Raw genomic sequence first — 23,567 nt, 5'->3', positions numbered from 1 at the left:
TGGATGAATTAGCAGGTATTACAATAGAAAAAGAAGCTAAATTAGAGCTCATCAACAAAGCCGGCTCCTCACACAAGTTGACTCATCTCCCTGGTCGTCAGGAAAGACTGTAGAGTATGTGGACCTACTAAAAAAGGGGAAAGGTCTCAATACTGGTGCCCTGGCTGTAATTGTGGTATACATCCAGCTTGTTTCCACAAACTTGAGCATTTCTGGAGGCCTATAATGCAAGAGAAAAGAAAGTGAAGAGACAGTAGTGATTCAGATTAAGCTTTTTATGCATTGTGGTTTTTTTTACAAGCAAACATGTTTTTATTTATAGTTGTGTTTATTATCAGTTTTATATTCTATGATTTTAAATAATAATATAATCTAAAAAAGATAGAAGACATAAAGTGATTTTTTTTATAAGTTTACATACAGTAAAATGTTTATGTGTACTTGTTCAGAAAAAATTCTGCACATTTTGTATATCTCAGAATTTCAATCGTGTATTTTTTAGTGTGATTAGATGACCCAGAATTTCCAAATAAAAGTAAGGTAAGAAGATTTATTTATTAGATCATTTTCCCAACTACCAAATGTATTGACATGTCAACAGTACAGATAAAAAGTTCAAAGATTTCTGAACAAAACAATATGTAACATAATGTAGCTAAGATTTTCAAGAGATTTTTTATAGAATTTTCAGAAAGGGCCTAAAAATAATGAGAAAAGGCTTGGCATTTGAAGAATTACTGTAGGCATGTGGAGGGTTAATGGTTTTTTTTTTGTTTTATCTTTTCAGTGTGCTGTGTTTCCCAAGCAATATCAATTCCTAGTTAGCTAATTAAAACAGTAAACTCAATAATGTTGTTTCAGTCAAATCAGCTTAGCTTATATTAAAAGCTATAAGTGCTATAGCTTATTATGTTACTCTGCTGCTAGTAATAAGATCAATTTATTTTATTTATATATTATAATTTATTTGTATGAATCTGTAGGCTTTTTCAAAGAGAGCAGTATCATCAGAAAATTTTAACATTTTTATTTTTTGTATTAACTCTAATCACAAGTTCTTTCTGTATTGTTTATTTGATATAAAAGTTGAAGAATATTAAAAATGAATAATTCCTTGTCTAACTACTTTCTGAATTTGAATTAGCTTTTCTTCATCTTTTACTTATGTCAGCCAATAAAAAGATTATCACTAACTCTTCAGTCCCTACATTTAATCCTAATAGTGACAAACATCACAACTGCGATGTGACTAACGACAATAACTGTAGCAGTAACTTTGCAGTACAGTGCTATTTGAATGTCTGATTCTTAATAAATTTTTTTCAGGTATCTTTGAAAATAATTAAAAAGTCAACATTTTGACTTCTTCTTAGCTTGCTTTTCTGGGGTATAATTTAATGATTTTTGTGGAAAAGTGGTAATATTGTGTTAAAAATAGTGGAAAGTGACAGTCAGTAAAAAATTAGGATAATTGTGCACGTTATATAATAAATAACATTTCTAGCTTTTCTTGTGAAAATAATGGACTGCATGTGAACTCATTAAATGTCAATCTTTTTGTGTGACATATTGAAGAAATACCACAAAAAATTTTCTGTTTACTCTGGAGGTTATTTAAGTAAATTCATCTATTCCAATACATGAATTTGATACCACAAATTATCAGTTTATCAAGTTACCAGAATGCAGATATCACACTGTATTTTAGTGCTTATAATAAATTAAATTAAAATTCCATGGTATTAAATTTTTAATAAACATGGGTATAATTAGTAAAATAAGTTCCTGTAATTATAAATATAGCCCAGTCTGTAAAAAATTTATCTGCAACTTAATCTAAAAATTAAATGATTGGTTTAGTTCAACTATATTGCACAATTCTTTGTTTACTTATAAAAGAATGTTATAATACATCCTTTTAAATCTAAACTGAACAGAAAAGAAAATTGGCTACGGCTAGTTAATTTTAGAATGTTAAGTTTTCTATTGTGATGAGTTTTTTCAGTTGCAAAATTTATTACATATATTTTCAAATTATCAAATGGAATAACAAAGATGTAGAAAAAACCAATGCAATGTTAATTGTTGTGGTTTATAATCTAAAAAATGCTTAGGTACTGGTTTTGTTTTAAGACTGGTACAAGCAATAGTATTCAATAATTAATGTTTTTATTTAATAAATATAAAGTTTAACTTTTTTATTTAAACTTATTTAAAATTATCATGGTATTAATCACTGCAGTAAACCATAAATCTTCAAATACGAGGTGCTACCCAAAAGTTTTGGGGAATTTGAATTTTGCGTGCGAACCATTGCTGGTACGATCTGCTGCCGCTAGATGTGGCTAACAGTACTCTTTGTGAATCAGTGTTCCAACAGCTGTGACGGTGAGAGGCTGCATTGTTTACTTTTGTGCAGTTGTGTTTTACTGCTTCGGCGAAGTTCTAAATGGCAGATTTTAAAGAGCAAAGAACCTGCATCAAATGTTGCTTCATGCTTAAAAAAACTGGTGCAGAAACCCATCGCATGCTTGTGGAAGCATTTGGTGACAATGCTATGAGTAAAAGTTAAACCTTTTTGTGACACAAAGGATTCAAAGATGAACAGTCGATGACGACGAGCGTTCTGGAAGACCATCAACAAACGCAACACCGGAAAACATCGCGAAAGTGCGAGAGGCTATTGTTGCAGATCGTATACAAACAATCCATGATGTTTGTGCAATCGTACAAGTGTCATATGGGTTCATGCAACGCATCTTGTCGGACAATTTGAACATGAGACGCATTGCTGCAAAATTCATACAGAGACTGTTGAACAGCGACCAGAAACATAATCGCGTAGCTGTCTGTAGTGAATTGAAAAATCCAGCAAGAGATGACCCTAACTTCATCTCCAACATCATAACCGATGATATGGGTGTACAGGTATGACCCTGAAACTAAGCAGCAGTCGTCGCAGTGGAAGTCACCAAGTTCACCGCAGCCAAAAAAGCACGCCTAGTTCGCAGCAACATGAAGTCCATGATGATTGTTTTTTCGACATCAAAGGCATTATCCATAAGGAATTTGTTCCTCTTGGTCAAACTGTCAGTGGGATGTTCTATTGTGAAGTTTTGAAGCAGTTATGTGAAAACATTAGGCGCAAACATTCAGATCTGTGGGGTAACAACAGCTGGATTCTACACCATGACAATACGCCTGCGCACACATCGCTAGCCGTTCGGAATTTCTTGGCTTTCTAAAAGACGGTAGTGATTCCCCATTCACCCTATTCGCCTGACCTTGCCTCGTGCGACTTTTTTCTCTTTCCGAAAATAAAATTTCAATTGAAAGCCCATCATTTTAATGCAATTGAGGAGATTCAGGAAGAAACGCAGAACGTGCTTCAAACACTTAACACTTGCAGACATCTAGGGATGCATGGAATCATTTGAAAAACACTGGGATCACTATATCAATGCCCAAGGGGATTACTTTGAAGGAGACAGTGGAAATTATAAGTTATGGTAAGCTATTTTATTTTTATGGTAAAATTTCCTGAACTTTTGGGTAGCCCTTCATATACTAGATAAAAGTAAAAGTTGAAATTTTAAATGTATAAAATGTACTGGTCAGAGAGAAAATGGAATTTGCATGGATATTATCTTTTATCATAAGTGCAACAATTTTTAGAGCTGTTTTTAATTTCTTCAAAAACATTTCTCAGGATTACTGAATGATAGGACCAACAGAAATCAGGTTAAAGGGATTGGATTACATTTCACAAAAAATTCACTACAAAACATAATGTTAATAATATATTTATTATTGAATAATGTTATTTATAAAATAGCAAGTATACTAAACCAACTTCAACGTGTTGTATGAAATTACATTATATAGATTTTTTTTATTAAACAAATCATAGAATTAGAAGTAAGTGTAAAAGATTATTGAAATATAGTTAGTTATACAAGGGCTATCGAGAAAGTAACTTGGAATTCATTGTCGTTAGTAAAAAAGTGGGGGTAACGGTGCCATCTTAGTGGTCATTGCTAGCCTGATTCAGTAACATCGAGCTGTGCTACATGAAAAACTGTGATGCATCTTGTTGATTTGTTACAAGGATTTAAAATGTGAACTGCTATAGAAAGTCCCACTAGTTAGAGATAGAGAGAGAGATATCCATTATTAGATTTCTTTTGGCAAAAAACTACATACCCAATGAGATTTATTAAGAACTGTGATGTTTATGAGAAAGATACAATGAATGAAGATGCAGTGAGGCAGGTGTATCATGTTTAAGCCCACCAGTCTAGTTGTTAACTCGTCATCTCACAAATCAGCTGATTTCAAAGTCGAGAGTTCTAAGGTTCAAATCCTAGTAAAGGCAGTTTGTTACTTTTATATTGATTTGAATACTAGATTGTGGATACTTGTGTTCTTTAGGGATTGGGTTATTAACCACACTTCTCAGGAGCGGTCCTGAGACCGTCTCAAGTGTGGTCTTGGGACTACAAGACCACATTTCATTTACATTCATGCATATCATCCTCTGAGGTATTATCTTATTATGGTTCTAGAGACTAAACAGAAAAAGAATAGTAGGTGTGTCATGTTGAAACCACCAAGTTGGTCTAGTAGTGAACTTGTCATCGCAAATCAGCTGATTTTGAAGTCAGAGTTCAAATCCTAATAGTCAGTTATACAGATTTGAATACTAGATCGTGGATACCAGTATTCTTCGGTCATTGGGTTTCAATTAACCACACATATCAGGAATGATCTACCTGAGACTATACTAAACCACTCTTCATTTACATTCATACATATCATCCTCATTTATCTTCTGAAGAAATACCTTGCAGTGGTTCCAGAGGTTAAACAGAAAAAAGTTGGAGGTGTATCATGTTTAAAATTAGGCTGCTCAAATTTTCACAATAAAAACCAATGTGGCCTGCCTGACAAACTGGTAACAAGGTTAATGAAAATATTTGCACTAATTGGACAACATTACAGAGCTCTCATTCAGTTTCTGAAAATTTCATGCAGCCTTTTGCATGAAGTTGTGACAAAAATTTGGGTTTCTGCTTTCAGAGTATCAGTTTTCTGGGACAGAAAAGGTGTAATTTTTGTTGAATCCATGGAGTGTGGTGCTACAATAAATGCAGAATTGTACTGTGAGAACCTAAAAAACCCTATGGAGAGCAATCCAAACCAGGTGATACAGCATGTTAATTTGTGGAATTTTCATCCATGACAATAATGCACATCTGCACATGGCTCACTATTCAAAACCTTCTGGGAAAATTTAGATGGGAAACATGTGTACAGCCCAGATCTAGCTCCAAGCGATGATTACAATTTCTTCCCCACATCAAAAAAGGGCTGACAACTATGTGCTTTGATGATGATGTGGAGGTCCAGGAAGATGTCTCTGAGTGGCTGAAAAATCAGGCAGCAGAATGTTTTGATGAAGGGATACAAAATCTCATCCCCAGATATATCAGGTGTCTCAATTTTTAGTGATTACATAGAAGAGTAGTTTAAGGACATATTTTCTGATTTATATAAATAAGCGTTTTTCTAACAGCTGTTTTTTTACACCAAAACTTACTTTCAGGACAGTTCTCATATATCATACATTTATATCTTAAATAAGATACCCATATTGTTTAGTTGATATTGTTTAGTTTTATTTACTGCCCTACTTGTTAAACTATTGTAATTGGACCTTTGTGTTTAGAACAAAGAATGCTGTATGTTAACTATTTTCTAATAAGATTTTTCTTTTTTAACCATCTTAAAAATTGAGGTTTTTAGTTAGAATGGTACATATGATTTTTACGTTTAAACCTTAATCTTCAAGCAGGTTTCATTGACCTTTTTTTGTTTTATAGAGAAAATTCCTCTGTTAGTCCCATTGAAAGTTTTTCCATGTTACGTAAGTGGAAGGTATTTTAAATAAACATAATGATAAATATCTGATATAATTCTGATGTTCAAAGTATTTTATATGAAAATTCAAGAAAATTAGTTAGAAAATTTACTGGAATAAAAAATAATTCACATTCCCTCATTCCAAAGAACCTTAGCACACAGTTGTCTATAGTATTCTTTTAATACTTTAATATTCTTATTGTTGTTAAAATGCAGGTTTTTCCCCTTTGCTTTTCTTGCAAATTTTTAATCTAGGTAGATTTTTTGTTTTAGGTGTTTTGTTCACCCCATCAAATTTCTAATAAAAATTAAATTAACATAGAATAAAATTATTCTTTCAAAATATGTAGCATCCATTCTTCAGGCGTTTGAGAAAAAAGTACATGAATGTCTAGTTCCAGCACAATAGTACTTGTGTGTAATTCCATATTTTTTTAAATTATTTTAGTTAATTCCCCAAGGTGTTCTTGGGGATAAGCATGTAACAACTGGATAGGGATTTGTAACTCACCTTATAAATTTTTTCCTGGGAAACGGCAAGGTAATTATTTATGAACACTATGAGCAGATAATTATAATACTAAAAGCAGTAAGATTCACCTACAGTGCTTTCATTACAGGACAGAAGTTAATGTAGCTTGGAAATTCTGTAAAGAAGAATAGCATGATGCCTCAACAACAATTACTATACTCTATTTAAAAGGTATTGAGTTGGTATTATTTAACCAAAATAATAAATAAATCACTTATTCATAATTTAAAACTAAAGAACATGAGCTAATCTGGATATCATTTCATATTATTAGTAATGAAGAACATTCAATAAATATAATTCTGATTAATTTCCACTTACATTATCCTCCATAGATGATGTATACTTAACATAGCCTCCCTGTATAAAGTAATACATTTTATAATAAAAATTTTCTGATTTTGGTTGTAATAAAAAGTTCTGTTGTTCTAATTTATTTTTATAAATTTTCAGAGTGGCATTACATGAAGAAGTAAATAGAATGAATGCTAGTGCATTAGCGATAGTATTTGCACCATGTATTTTACGAACAAATAAAGTTGTTCCAGCTCAAGATTCTCTCCATGACATCGGACGTCAAACAGCATGTATTGAAACAATTATTGAAGAACAATTAAGCAAAGTCAGAGCTACTTTGGCTGATATTGACACACTTGATACTGCATGTCATACAGCATCAAATAGATTAACTACTATTCGAAGTTCAAAGGTATATAATTTCATAACTTTTGTAATAAATTTTACTTTGCACTCATTTAGATTACTCACAAGCACTGCCATTATCCAACCTTTTAACAGACCACATTTTTTACTGTAATTTAGTCTTGAACAAAAAATAATTATTGATAAATATGATTTATTTGAGGAAAAATATTTTCTGTCAACTTCCATCTGACATATCTTTGATTATAAATTCACATATTTATATTTTTACATTCCGCATTTTCATACAAAAGTTTGAAAGTTTAATTAAAGCACAAGTCTTTACATTTAAATGTTTTAATTGTAATGTGTGCAATTATTTTCTAAGTATCAGAATTTAATGCTTGTCATTTACTCACTTATAATGTTTTGTTCAGGTTTTCAGTGCTGAAGAATTACTACCTGCTAAAACTGATGAAGAAGAAGAGATGCTTATGGGACACATAGTAGAGATACAGAAAGAGAAAGCTCTGTTGACATCTACTCTTCCATCTCTAACACGAACAACATCAGATGATGATCTTTTATCAACTGATGATGGGAGTTTAGATGATGTTGATACACATCAGCGTAAGTCTTCACTTTTTCTTAACATACTTTTGAAATGGTTATCACATACTGGCGTTTTATTCTGGTTTTTTGTGTATAATTTTTCATCATTTGAAGTGTCTTTGAATTATTGAAATAATTCAATATTATTGAAATTTTAATTTTTTTTTGTTATAAACTTGTTAAATGAACTTAATGCACCACTTATTTTAAGTGCTTATATAAGTATTTAAATGAACTTGTGGAAGATCTGAAATTTTTGCCTATAAGCATATTTTAGTGTTTTTATCAGTTATGGTATTGAAAAATCAACTAATTTAATTAGGCACAATTGTTTTTTTAATGCTCTAATTTTTTACTTTTTAAATTTACCTGCGTTAATTAAATCTAATGTCATCACAATTTTATGTAAAATCCAAGTTTTATTGAAGCAGATTTTTTTTTCCTTAAATGTGTAATTGAGAGTATAAATAGAAAGAAACAGAATTTGAATCTGCTCAGACTGCTACATCGCTTGATGAAATTTGTAGCCAACAAGTTATATTCTACTATTACAATCAGATCATTTTACTGTCGTAAACAATAAAACAATTTCAAAAAACCAGTTACCACTCAAAAGATCTGGCCTATGTTTACCCACTGTTATATATTTTACTGACCCATCATTTTATCAAGTTGTTGCTAAAGTTTTTCAGTTAAGTAGCCCAATAAATTACAAATACTAAACTGTCTAAACATCAGGAAGCTAAGCGTAGTAGTTGATCTGATCACATAGATGTACGCATATCTTATGCCTGATTAAATTGAAAAGACAACGTAATTAAAATTAATCCATTTAGTGTCAACAAAAAAGTTAGATGGACCTTCTCCATCTCTACTAAAGAAAGTAGCAACAAAGTGTTTTTTAAATGTAGTTTTTCTTGTATTCCTTGCTTATTAACTACAAATTGTAAGAAACCTGTAGGTTAGTAATAGTTCATATTTCAGAATTAGGATCTGTAAATGGAACTATTTTCAGGTTAGAATATGTTTCTGTTTTCTGCTAAATATTTTACTATTTCCAGTATTTAAATTTTTTTACAGTGATTTTTAGAAAAAAAGATGGACTCAGTATATGAGATGGACATGGATTATTTACAAGCTGCCCTTTAAAATGATACACATAATCCAAATAAAAAATTTTATTCACCAATGACAGTCTACAATACACACTGGGCTGCTATGACTCATGACTCATGACTGAAGGCTATTAAAAGTGTAATATTAATAATAATAATATAATATATATAGAAGATTTCTAGTGTATAGTAGAAGAAAAGAATATGGATTGAATATCACACAACTTAACCTTGTAACATATAAAATAATAAGTTTACTCTTGTACTTTTTCTGTAATTGACTATTTATCATTTTGTAATTGATTATTTACTATCAATTTATTTATTCTAATGAGTTTAGTTGTAATTCTTATAATCTGAAAAAAAATACGTAACATCATTATTTTTGGATATGTTGTTTACAGTTAGAAGGAACGGTCTTTTTAAGCAGTTTTGTTGGCTTCATGATTTGCCAACTCGTTTGAGTAACAAAATAAGTTTTATATGGTTTTAAAGTCCGTAAAAATGTACTTACTGTTGTAAATATTTCAGAATTTTTATACCTGTCCCATATTCGGTTGTTGGGCCCCAAAAATGAGACATTTTCAAAATCTTGCATTTTGGCAACCTTTATTTTAATGAAAAACATTGTAACAGTACAATTTTTTTTATAAGTACTACTAGTATCTAAGAATTAAAATGTAAAAAACAGGCCTTTTACCTTAAGTCCTTCATTATTTATTTTAGGCCCAAAATTTGAAAAAACAACAATTTGTAACTTCATTAAACATTACAAGATTTGGTTATGCAACAAAATGAATTTTGAGTACCCTAAGATGAAATTCCATTTTTACTCTTTCCAAAAAGCCCTTTTGACCTCTGTACGATGTAAAATAAGAATGCTACAGCTCATGGAAAAAGTGATGAAAATGGCTGATTTACCTGTTGGTAAGATAGAAAATAGTCTTACTACTCAAGAAAAAAAACTTTTTTAAGTATAAAAAAAAATTTTTTTTGGATACTACAAGGTGGGTAGTTATCATATACCAAATATAAAAATCAAAAATAGTGATACAATAAAATTTTGCTTATGATGCAAGTGCCGCTTGACTGTGCACCACATCCTTGTGGATTGCATATGTTATGCGGCCTTGCATTGTACGTTTATATTGCCCAGGAATTTTCATCAAATCCTGAGCAATAATAAAGAAGTTTTGGACCAGGTATTTTTATTTCTCCAAAGTATTAGTAATTTTACATACTTTTTACTAGTGTTCTTAAAATTTTCTTTTCTGTATTGTTGTTTTATATGAGGTGTGTTCAAAAAGTAACAAGAATTTTTGTTTTTTGGAAAGAATTTTATTTATTCGTCTACATTAATGTTATCCCCTTCAAAATGGTCTCCATTAGATATTATACACTCATGTCGGTGATTTTTCCAATCCCCGAATCACTTCTGGAACTTGATCTTTGGAATAGTGTTTAGCTCTTTCAGCCATTCACTTTTAATTTCACCTATGCTTGTAAAACACAAGCCCCTTTAAGGTTCACTTTATTTTTGGAATAGAAAAAAGTCACACAGGGCCATGTCTGGCGAATATGGCAACTGGGGTATCATTACAGTGTTGTTTTTGGCTAAAAATTGACAGACAAGCAATGAAGTGTGAGCAGGCCCATTATCCTAGTGCAAAAGCCATGAATTGTTTCACCACAAATCCGGGTGTTTTTTTTTTCAGATTGCTTCACGCAAACAGCATGAACTTGTAGATAATACTTCTTATTGATCATTTGACCTTGCAAGAACTCATGATGCACTACGCCATTAAAATCTAAGAACGCGGTGAGCATAACCTTCACATTCAACTCTACTTGTCGACCTTTTTTTCGGTCTTGGTGATCCAGACCACTGGGCCGAATGAGCCTTAGTTTCAACATCATATCCATAAACTCATGTTTCATCACCTGTTATGACAAGTTTCAGTAGTTCTGCATCATTGTTGACTTCATTTACTGACTCCTGAGCAACTTCCATTCACCGCTGTTTTTCGAAATTCAACAGTTTTGGAACAAAGTTTGCTGTCAAAAGTTTCATACCCAAAACATTCTAAAAAATTTCATGGTGTGTGCCAATTTATATCCCTACATCATCAGCGACTCTCTGATTGTGATTCATCAATTATTCATAATCATTTCTTTCACTTTTTCCACGTTTTCATCAGTCTTGACGACCTTGGAAATGCTTATACCACTCGTAAACTCTTGCTTTACTCATAGCAGATTCACCAAAAGCAATATTTAATATTTTTAAAACATTGCTACACTTTATTCCATTCTTATAACCAAATTTAATACGATTCTCTAATCCATTATTTATACAAATAAAAAATCTCCAATAGTATCAAAACACGTGTTATCCTTTTGATAGCTGACAATAGACTAAACATCCAATATGGCTAAAGATGTACAGATACTTTTCAGACATGTTTACCAAAACAACAAAAAAATCCCTAGAATTGGCCTTACACAACCCGTGAAATTTCAAAATTCTGATTACTTGTTGAATATATTTCATCTATCTTTGTATTTAACATTTTACTTTGTTTTTTTATTTTGTCATTGTTTTTAGTATTTTAGTTTGAGTTTTTATTTTGTTTTAATTTTATTGTTGCCTTATTAGATTTTTTATTTTATTTTTACATTTCATGTTTTTGTTTACTGGCCAATAATAACATGAAAATGTTTTTCACCAAAAAAAAAAGATTTGTTGAATTAAAATGGAATACCCCAGTATTCAAATCCATATAAAAGTAACTTCCTTTACTAGGATTTGAACCTTAGAACTCTCAACTTCGAAATCAGCTAATTTGCGATGAGTTAACTACTAGACCAGCTCGGTGGGTTAATAACATAAAGAGTTTAAGTCATTCTTTATGTTCACAGTTTTCTGTGAACTGTTTTAGAACAGAATAGATGAAATACAGTTCATAGAGTATCCTTTTATCAAATTTTAAAACTATGAAAAGTATTGATGCAACTTAAACTTTTGATTGACCAGTTTTTAAATTTTTAATGGTATACTATAATGCGTAGCTATTACTCGTAAATCAGAAGCAGTTTCTGTTACATATCATTGCATGTTTAGGATTGAGTTAATTAATTAATTAGCTAATTATTTAAAAGAAGGAATAATAAATTAAGCTAAAGTTCAGTTTTTATAGAATCCTATTAGATAGATAGATACCATGAATATACTGAAAGATACTACCATCTTCAGTAGTTGACCAGTAGGAAAATGTTTTGATACAATATTTCTGTTAAATCTCAATTGAATTTTTTTAAAAATATTTTAATAGTATGTTCCACAATGACTAGACCTAGAAGTAGTTCAAGGTAAGAAATTAGACAGTTGTACAAATAACTAAGCTTATCACCTTTTTACTATGTGTACAGAAAACCAGTTCATTTGTATTTTGCATGTTTTTTTTTTGTTTTTTTCGTTAGGTATAAGATGATTTTTTTTGTTTTTTCTGTTAGAGGATTAGATGATTGACAATTTTTGTAGCATGTAAAAATGCCATGCCTGACTGGGATTCGAACCCGCTACCTCTGGATGAAAGGCTGAGACACTACCACTAACGCACATTGTGTTAGTACAGTATAAAGTATTTGATATTGTATTGTATTCCTGATGATTTCAAATGAATACATAATATGTAAATAGTTCTTTTTTAATGTTACCTGGTGTTCAATTTTCATTTCTTATTTTATTTCATCTTTTTTTACAGCACAACCAGTTTCGAGACAGCACAGGACTACTCAAAAAGTAAGGTGTAAACGTGTCCCAGATAATAACACACAAAATATACTGGATTGCGATGAAGATCCTATTATGGTGTGATAATTAATTTAATTAATTGATGTCAGTGTCTGAAATGTATGATTGCTATTATTGTTATTATTATAATTTTTGTTGTGTTTTTATTGATGATGATTTATAGTATCGTCAGTCCAATTTCTAGTCAGTTTGACGACTAATAATTGATTGTTATATCATATCACCAAATGGATTTTTATGGGTACAGCAAGAACGATCAGTTAAATAAGGATCATGATAATAATAATTGTATGTTTATATTGTTAACATTATTATTGCCAAGAATTATTGTAATGAATATTAACAAAATATATTAAATAATTTAAAGTAAAGATCAAGTTAGGAACAAATTTAATATTATCATTATATGTTATACATATTATTTTATATGTTATATATAAATATATATTATATTATATACATATTGTAAAATTATTAAATCTTATATGTTTTTCTATATTTTTCTACTAATACTGTTGTTATAATATGTTAACTAATCTTGTCTTATAATTTGTATATTACTATTTTATTGTACAAATGCATGAGTGAACATAAACACAATTATATATATATATATATAATAGAATTAAATTATATATATAATTTTTATATTAATATACGTCTATTATTATACTATGAATAAGAATAACAGTAATGAAAATTAACTAAATAGTATGTAAGTAACATATTTATTGTAATTAATTGTAATATTATACCTATATTGTAAAACACTAATATTATTATTCAACGGTGAATTATATTAATAAATTTTCTATTATTTTTTTTCTTTTACTATTTCTGCTGATTTTTTATTTTTTTTTACAACTTTTGTAAAATCACAGTAGTTGATGTTCTGAAATTGAGAATTATTTTCTGGTTGAATGATGTAGAATTTTTATTACTAATTCAGTAATTTATTTTTTTGGTACAAGTCTAGTTGTGAAATATGTTTTGCAAAATTTTACAGTAATTTCAAGTTTTAATGTCTGAAAACGTTTTACTGGGAACTTTAAAAAAAATTTTCCTGACCCACTTCTGCAGTATTTCAACCTCTTAATCATTATTTATTTCATTACTTTATACAGTTAGCAATCATCATTTCTTTAAAAACAGGAATTAACATTCACAAAAAATTCCCAAGAATAATACTGACTGCTATATTAGAAAAAAGTTATTTTAAGTATACAGTGTATTTTTAATGTTCAGTGAATGAAGTTTCTCAAAGTTTTTTGTAGCTCATAAAGTTTCAGAGATCCTAAAGTTATCACACTTAAATAAATAACTGTATACATTTAATGCAATATTTATGAAGCCCAAAGTTTTGCAGTGCACTTAAAAGTGTAAGTTTTATGTGTCCATGTCTGCGTAATTTAGACACAACCAGAACCTGTTGGGTTATTACTTTAAATTTTTATGAACAAGATGAGCCTTAGCCACATCAGATTATATTTGTTCAGAATTTGAATTCAGACCAGGAGTTAAATTTTTGGAAATGACGCTATCTTTCTTATAAATATCTCAGATGATTCATTGAACATTGTTGATACAATTAATTATTAAAGTCATTTTTTCAGTGGCACCTTTCATTTTATGAAAGTTAGCTATAAACTGCTTATTTTGGATGTACATTCACACAAAACATTTTACATAATCTTCAAAAATTATATGACTTGTATGTATTATTATACTGAAAGAAAATTGAGAAAATTTTGTTCATATGATGTACCATCTTACTAAAGTCTGATATAAGTTTACAAAAAAGTAACCAAAATACTATATTACATTAACTTATATAAGAAAATTTTTATTCATTGATATTAAAATACATATACTCATACTCCTAATATAAAAATAAGTTCAATTTTCATTTAATGGAAATATCAATCAAATGACATTAATAAAAGTTAAAACCAACTGCTTAACCTCAAAACTGTTTACTATAATGTGAAAATAAATGAGTACTGCTTTATAGATCAGCTAACAAAAGCAAAAATTGTTTTTTCCCAACTAATAAATAAATTTTATTTGTGGTAAGTCTAAAACATTTATGTTTCTCTAGTTTAATTCAATAAACTAGTATTTTTCCTTATACTGGTGAAATATAAATCAAATTAATTTTGTAGAATATAAAAAATATAACAATGTATCTAGATGTGTATATTAATGTATAATTGATTAAGAACAAAAGATATAACTGATATTTTTTTTTTTATAGTAAATAATCTTTTTTGAATTTTTTTTAAAACTTTGTCCCTTGTTGCTAACTTAAGTTATCATCTGTTAAAGTATTTATGAAAAATATTTATTGGATATTACCGCCTATATACATAAAATCAATGTTATTGTAGAGTGTATTTTGTCTTAGCCCTAAAATGATAATAAATTTCACTAATAGTTATGGTTTATTTACTTTTTGCCCCTTAGAAGTATTCACTACTTTTAACTTGTAATTATCATAACTGGTTTACATAATATTATAGATTTAATACTACTACTGTATTCTATTACCAGTTAGATTAGTTTATAGCAAAGAGAAATACCCAAAATTCATTGTACCGTATCCATCAACACATTTACATGATATGTGAAAATTAATGAATATAATGAGTAATATATATTGTCATTACTTAATGTACTGAAGTCCATTCTGAAACAAAATTCATATAATACACAATGCAGTTATTACAGAGAATGTTAAGGGATAGATGGCTATTAATTTTAACTGATAATTGTTTAATGTAAGGATATAAGTCCAACTGTTGTCAAAAGGATATATATCTTGTTTTGTGATGCTGCATAGCACTAATAATGATTCTAAATATTATAGCTGACACCTTAAGTATTGTGTAATTTAATGGATATCATAAAATAATATTTTTATGCTAATCATAAATATTTTAAACTTAAAAAAATAAGTATTAATTTTAGCACAGTCATGTTTTTCCTTGCTTTAAAGATTTGTTTTTCTAATCTCAAAGAATATAATTTTAACCCACTTAAAGCATTTATGAGAACCTGTGTATAAATTTCATTACAATACATTTTAATTTGTACAAAAAGTAAATTAAAACTGACAGTTACTTATTAAATTATTTACACATCACAGGTACAAAAATCTCAAGGCTCTCATTTCATTTTTTTCTGGTTAATATATAAATTTATTTGAGAAAAAATAAATTTAGTTCAATTGATAATATAAAATGTATATGTGATATTTAAGTTTCATGTTGATAAGATTTTCTGTACAGTTAAGCTGTGTGTTATTAAAAGGAAATACATGAGATGAATTCATGTGTGTGTATAAATTTGTACACCAACTTTATCTACCACTGTGGTGTGTTAAAAATGGTCTTCATTAAAAAAAAAAAAGCATTCACTAAGTCAATGTCAAAACTGTATTTTTTAATATTACTTAATGGAACGTTGACCAGAGTTAAATTTTTTTTCATATATAAATATATATAAAATTTTGACCAGCCGTTACAGGTATTTACAGTACATGCTTTCATGTTATTTTGTTATGGTATCAAAATAATTCAATGACTTTTATTACTACTCTGCTTTTCTGACATTTATTCAGTAACAACCTACTTTGAAACTAAATTCGCTCACTCTTTTTTTAGGTAATAGTATTTGCAATGAAAGATATGGTTAATCATTTCCATATTCTTTTTTCTTTAGATGTTATTGAAATTATCTGGTAGTATTGAAATTTTTTGAATAAGATTTTTTTAAGCTTGGAGTAGTACTTTTTATTACACAGTATCCTTCAAAGTTAAATAAAATTTAGGTATTTCAAAACCATTACGTGTAAGCAGTGACATTAAAATGGATATTTAGGGCTAAGCAAAATGAAGATATTTTAATATCATTTAAAAAATGTTATATATCCAATAGATGTTGTTTTGACCAGAATCTTGAGGACAAGTCTAATATTTTGAACATGTTTATTAATAAAACAATTAAAAAATTATCTGATAATAAATAAGTTTTAAAATTTAAGTAATTTTTTTTTTTTAATATTAATCAGACACTACATTTGAACCTTATAAATAATCATCTGAAGGGAAAAGAATGATCTACAATAATTTTTTTTTTATTAAACATTGCGTTAGTTACTTCTCTGCTCATAATTCATTATATCTTTTAATTTTAAATATCACTGTGAAATATGAAACAAAAAGATTCTATTCTTAATTTAAAAAACTTTATTTTGTTCATTATAACTGTATTTTTTTTATATAGGAAGCTGATTATTTTATAAATTTTCACCTATAATGTTATCTGAAAAGAATAGAAGAAAAAGAAAGTAACTGATCCAAGGCTGCCATGATACATTATCTGTAAACTAAAATATAATTTATTGTGTTTTTTACTCTTAACAAATTTTGTTGTATAGTAAGAAAATAATATTTAATAAGTTCTCTTTTTGTAATATTAATAAATTACAAAAAAAAGAAAGGATTTTTCTGACGTAATTAAAACATCTCAAGTTAAATTAAGAGTTAAAATTGCATAAATGTCACAGAATTATTTTTACCTTTATAAAAATTATACTCAACAGATATCATTGCTAGACTTTTTAATTGAAAATAAATATAGGTTTTTCTACATAGCTTCAGAACCTACCACATTAAAAAAAATTAACATTTCAATTAAAAACAAGATTATTTATGTAATTTTTAGTTCTTTTCTCTATCACTGTAAACTTGTTCCTCATAATTTAAATAATTTTTTTCTCAAAATCATCATTAAAAAGGTGAATTTATAACCAACAAAAAAAAGATGTTTGTGATAGGCCTGGCTCTACAAGTGCATGGATGGAGGTCAGCAGTATATTATAAAAATATATTAAATACTTTTATTGGATATATAATTCTTTAATTACCACCAGTTAAATAAATGTCTATTAATAATATTTGTCTGTTTTAAAATAAACCTTTTTTATTAAACATGTTTAAACCCTAAACAAGTTTGTTAAAGCTAGATAACATTTCGATTTCAAACTTTAAAAAAAGGGAATAACTTTAAGCTATTTGGCTTTTTCCTATCTTTTGTCTTTTAAAATAACAGTATGCCATTTCAAATCCTGAGGGAGTCTGTTAGTTGTGCCAATATTTGAGCTGCCAATGGATCAAAGATTAATTGCAGAAATTTTTTGAAATAATGTTCAAGTACTTTTTTTAGTGTTATATTTAACCATTGTTCATCGTTTTTATTGGTTACATCCAAGCATTACAAATAACACTTTTTTATCACTTTTAACAGTCCTACTATAGCACTAAACTACATTACACATATCAACTAATAATTTTGCTGAACTTGTGGTTATTTAAAGAGTGAATAATATACTTATAGAATTGTTAAATCATTAAATTGATTCACCAGTTTGTAGGTTATTCAGAGTTCACTATAGTATCCAATGACTTTTTTTTTATTAAAATGTGATTAGTGATAAAAAATACCACTCATACTTGGAACTGAACTGATAATACCAACAACCAAATAACTTACCTTATTTAAACCAAAATTAAATGTAAATATTCATGAATTTTAACCTGTTATGGGATTATGGTATTGCTTAGAAATATGCCAAAATATTCAGTCAGTAATAGGTAAAAAGTTGTTTTATAAGTTTCTATCTTCCTTTATTGAACTTTAAGAAAATAGATGACATCTAAAACTTGAATTATAAAGTTAAATGTAGAAGGAATAATCAATTTTTCTTGTTAACCATATTAAATAATTATATTAAATAATTTCATAATTTATAAAATTTATTAAATAATCTTCATTTAATGTTAGCTTTAATTTGTGTTATACTACTGTGATTCTATAAAATATTTAAACTGCTTTTTGCATAATTTTATTTTTTTTTTAACTATCTAACCAATGAATAATAAACAAATATCTTATTTAACATTGTAATTTTAATGTGATATTTAATATTATTTTTATGAATAAGTAATAATTTTTTTTATAATATATTGAAATATAATTATCCCTATACAAGTATCTTTATTATAATAGAAAGAAATGTTATATTCTTTTATGTTATGTATATTTTATAGGTTAAGATATTCAAAATATGTTAAGTTGTGTACTTGAAGTTACAAAACTTTTACATCTTTAAAAATTAGTGTAACTTGTTTTTCTAGTAAATTTCACATTTGCAATATTTTTCAAAAATACTTTTTCTTTTCTTCCAGTATAATAGCAGTAGCTGGCCGGGCAATATAATTTTATTTTCATATCATGTTAAATTTTTTTAACTTTTTTAGGTTTGGGTCATATTAAAATAAATTAGAATTAAAAAAATTATATTTAAATTAAATTTTCAGTTTTGTAATATCTTTATATTTTCATATTTGAATAAATCAAAGATATTCTCTTGCATCGCTTAGGGGTAAGATGTAATAAGTATCTGTTATAACTTCCCAAATATATTTTCTTTTTATCAAAGCTCTCACCCTTGGCTTTCTTCCATTTATTTATCTGAAATATTCTTTTTGATGTTCTTTTTCATTCATTTATCATTCCAAAACCATTGCCACCTGTGGATATTTTTTAAAAAGCATTTTCTATTAGATCCTCCTTTCTTTATTTTGAACAAACTTTGTTTTCATCGATGGAAGTAATGTATTGCTCAGAGCATATGATGAATTTTGCTTGGAGTGGATTAAAATTTATTTAATCTGTGTTAATCATAATTTTTTCTTCAACACTAATTATATGGTAGATCAATTCTCATTCAAGCTAACTGGATATTTAGAATTTCAAAACATTAAATGATGGAAAATGGTATTTTCAAGGTAGTTCATATTTGCCAACTTTTTAATAAAATTACAGTTTTTTCTTCCACTCATTTTTCCCATCAATTCTTTTAGTTATTTAACATTAAATGCCACTAGTTAGTTAACATTAAATGCAACTCCACCTTCAGAAAATTTTCTATCTATGATAAATCCTGTCTTCCATTGTCTCCTCTATCTTTTAGGTTGTTGTCTTAAAGATATTATATAGGATGCTATAATGATGAACAATGTCTGTACAACACTCACAATTTATGTTTCTTTTCAAAGAAAAAAAAAAGTTAATTTTTCTTCCTGATTTTGTGTATTATATTTTTTTAATATGAAAACCTTGCCTACCATAAAAATAAAGGTAGTAGAACCTCAACTATGTCAAGAGTTGAAACGTGACCAAGGCTGTAATAGATATGAGAATAAAATATTACTGAATAATTCATTTTAAAATATAACAGTTGGTAAATGGTAATAGTAGTTTATAAGTGTCTAAAAAACAAAACTATTATAAAATAATCAGTATAACATACAACTTAATAAAAAAATTTGTGGTAATAAAAAAAAACTAAATTTAAAAATTTAAATAACTGATGTTGGCACATTCAACTTTTCTAGAAGAAAAGTAGAATGAGCCAACATGTTAAGTACTACAGAAGTATAACTAAATATTTTTTGAAACATTTCAAAATGTCCAATTAAGGCATTTAAAAATGTATCAAATAGACAAGGACAGTGAGAAAAGATTAATTGCAAGTTTAAGAGTAATTAAAAATGAATAGCTTTTAATTTTTTACAGCTTTTAAAAAATATATAATTTTTAAATGAAACTGCAAAGGTAAACAAAAAATTGATTAAAGGAACAAAGTAAAATCATCATTCATTTTATAGTATAATTATGAAACAAGTTAATAAGATTAAAACTCATCAGCCAGTATTTAATGAAAATAGTATAGCATAAAAATAATGTGGCAGGCAATCACACAAGGGTAGTTAGTTTATTTGAAATAGATAAAAAAAGTTTTGTTTGTTGTACATACTTGATTCTAAGGTAAAAGCAAAATTGGAATTTGTAGTAGATGTGTTATCAACTAAAAATATATATTTTGCACTAAAATGCATTAATGTAGGTTTTATAACTTTTCATTTATATAAAATTACAAGTGTTTAATAAAATAAAACACTGAAGAGATAAAAAAAAGTTTATATCCAAATCATATCAATATACAGTTATTGTTTTTCTGTATTTTTTACTATTGATTTAGTCATTTTTCATACTGTTTCAATTTTTTTTTATCTTTAAAAAGTTTTAACAGTAATTTCAACTCTGTTAATAGAAGAGTGGCTATATATTTTCTGACAGGATATTCTTGTTTAAAACTCTTTGACCTGAATAATGTTAAATGCTTCTTACTATTGCATTGATTACTACTTTGTTTGATTACAATGTTCAGTGAACAATAAAAATCGTTTGTCTCATTTTAAAACTATAATGTTTGAGCTGTAGCTAAACATTTTTTTTAATTTTTGGTGCCCATCATTTACATAATTTTCTATCACTTAGCTTCATAATTTTGTTACGGTTCATAATTTTCACCAATTTTCCTATAAATTTCCACAGCAGTTGTTTTACATTATCAAGAACAGCTTGATCTATTATACTTAAATTACAGCTTGAATTTTATAGCTAATGGGATTATTTATTTCTGCATTTGTTACAACTTGTTTACTGAAAAATTATCTGTGTATATGATCATATAGAAAATTGTTGAGTATATTTGTAACTACCTATAAAAAAAATGTTTCTTTAAGTAGTAAAATGCTAGTTACCTAAGTTAAAACATATTTTTATAAATAATTTACAGCAATAATTTTTATTTGAAAGTAAAAATAGGTTTTTTGTTTTTATTAATATTTGTGTTTTTATAAGATGTAAAATGACGCAGAACGAAGAATGTATTTAACTATACAGATTTAGTAATAAGTAATTTTTTTTTTATATAGAATCTTTAGCACTTGAATGTTTGCCTGATTTTTTTTTGTCATATTTGTATATAACACAGTATTATTAATAATATAAACTTTATCTTTCCAAAATTTATTAGCTTACAAATTAATTTTTAAAAGAGTAGTTATCTTAATTTCATTGCTAAATTCACTTGTACCGCATATACAAAAGTAAATTGGATCGCTAATTTAAGAAAGAGCATGAATAAAAAAATAGAAATATTTCATTATAAAAAATATACATGAGTGTTTCAGTCTAAAATAGTAAAATTTTTGTATGTGTCAAAAAATAAATTGTAATACTACATTCAAAAAATATCTTAACATTTTTTATTCATGCTCTTTTCTAAATAAATGTTTTTTTTTGTTTAATTATAAATGAAAATTAAATTATATATAAATATATGTAAGAATTAATGAATTTTGTTCCAAAAAAATAAAGAAAAATTGCTCCAACATTCATTTTGTTCTATCACTTTCAAAATTTGTTTGGTAGCATCCCCCCCCCCCCCCCAATTAAAGTACATTTGTTAGTAGGAATTACTAATACTCTTGATAAAGACTGTTGGAGCAATTTAAAAAGAAAGAGTAAATAAAACTTATAAGTAAGTATATTTACTTGTTACTTATAAGTAAGTATAATTACTATAAAACAAAAAATTTTATTGTCACATTATTAAAGTATTTTAATTTTTTATTCTTTAAATTTTTATTTACTTTTTATTAATGCAGATTTAAAGAAAAATTTACAGCATAAATTAAAAATAATTATGGTTACTGACATATTTTGGATATTAGAAAATGCACTTTTAAAGAGTATTAAAATAATTAAATACAGTAACAATTCAGTAACATCTTCATTACAAACTTCCAGGTTAAAATTACTGGCTATCTTAACAATTTTTGTCGTTGCACTCAACACAGGTTTCACTAATTTAATTTACTAAGCATTTGGCACCATTGGTATTAATACAATTTTATAAAATTAAGTTCCACTTACCTAAAATTTTAAAAATATATATCTGAGTTCTTTTGGAGCCGTTACTCCATCAGGGATTTTCCAGTAGATGTTAATTCAAATTCAAATCTATAATTGTATTTAAATTAAAATTATTATGTTCATAATAGTCTGTATTCAAGAAGTAAAATTAAATTGTATGCCAATAAGACTGTAACATCATGTTCGTAAGATGTTACGGTCTTACTGATGTACAATTTAATTTTATTTCTGCCGACTATTATGAACGTAATAATCTTGATTTAAATACAATTGTACATTTGAATTTGAATTAACATCTTTTGGAAAATCCCTGATGATGGAGTAACAGCTCCAAAAGTACTCGGTTATATACTTTTAAAATTGTTGGTGAGTGGAACTTTATTTTATACAATTTCACTAATTTCCTTGTCATTATAGTAATGAGGACAAATCTTTTTCCATCCACTTTGAATGGCTTTTTCAGATACTTCCATCCATCTGTTGTTAATAAGTTTTACAGCTTGCAGTATGTTGAATTTTTTCTAATATTCTATAATAGTTGGACCACCTTCCTTACTAACACTTATTTTGACGAATAATTGTAAAAAAACTATCACACAAGTAATAAGCTTTAAAACATGCAGTGGCAGATTGATCCATGGGCTGGAATAGTCACAACGTATTCAGTGGCATAAAAATTACTTTTACATTTGAATATTTATCTTGTAGGCCTGCTGCAGTGTGGCTTTTTACATTATCAATTAATAAAATTGCTTTAAATGGTAATTTTTTGTCGATGTAGTACTTCTTCACTTGTGAAATGAAATTTTCTTTAAATATTGAAGCAATCATCCAACCTTTGACTCATGACCACCATATAACTGAAAGAGTATTTTTAAACGCTTTTGTATTCTCAGATCAGTAAATAACTAACGGTTTCATCTTAAAATCACCCTGAGCATTTGTTCCCATAAGGATAGATAGTCAATCTTTAGCAGCTTTAAAACCAGGCATACATTTTTTCCTAACAATGTAAATTCATGACGTTATTCTTTTCCAGAACAATCCTGTTTCATCAATATTAAACAGAAGATGTCGTGAG

The 23,567-nt window shown here is 27.6% G+C and overlaps 1 protein-coding gene across 8 annotated transcripts in view; it reads left to right on the top strand.

Annotated features, from left to right (window-relative positions):
- LOC142324637 (unconventional myosin-IXa-like) overlaps positions 1–13,356 on the top strand; it is a 198,086-nt gene extending 184,730 nt beyond the window's left edge. For 5 of the 8 annotated variants that reach the window (XM_075365531.1, XM_075365515.1, XM_075365494.1 and 2 more), the window contains 3 exons: positions 6,908–7,163; positions 7,534–7,726; positions 12,588–13,356. In XM_075365531.1, coding sequence (XP_075221646.1) covers positions 6,908–7,163; positions 7,534–7,726; positions 12,588–12,700 — 562 coding nt within the window. In that variant the 3' untranslated portion in view covers positions 12,701–13,356. The remainder of the gene's footprint in view (positions 1–6,907; positions 7,164–7,533; positions 7,727–12,587) is intronic. The other 3 variants (XM_075365545.1, XM_075365505.1, XM_075365537.1) reach the window with 1 other exon arrangement.
- Positions 13,357–23,567: the final 10,211 nt, after the last annotated feature.

The sequence above is a fragment of the Lycorma delicatula genome, chromosome 1, assembly GCF_047948215.1.
Source record: "Lycorma delicatula isolate Av1 chromosome 1, ASM4794821v1, whole genome shotgun sequence".
Classification (NCBI taxonomy): Eukaryota; Metazoa; Arthropoda; class Insecta; order Hemiptera; family Fulgoridae; genus Lycorma; species Lycorma delicatula.
Note: the sequence above shows the minus strand (reverse complement) of the source record. Positions and strands in the feature narration are given on the sequence as shown.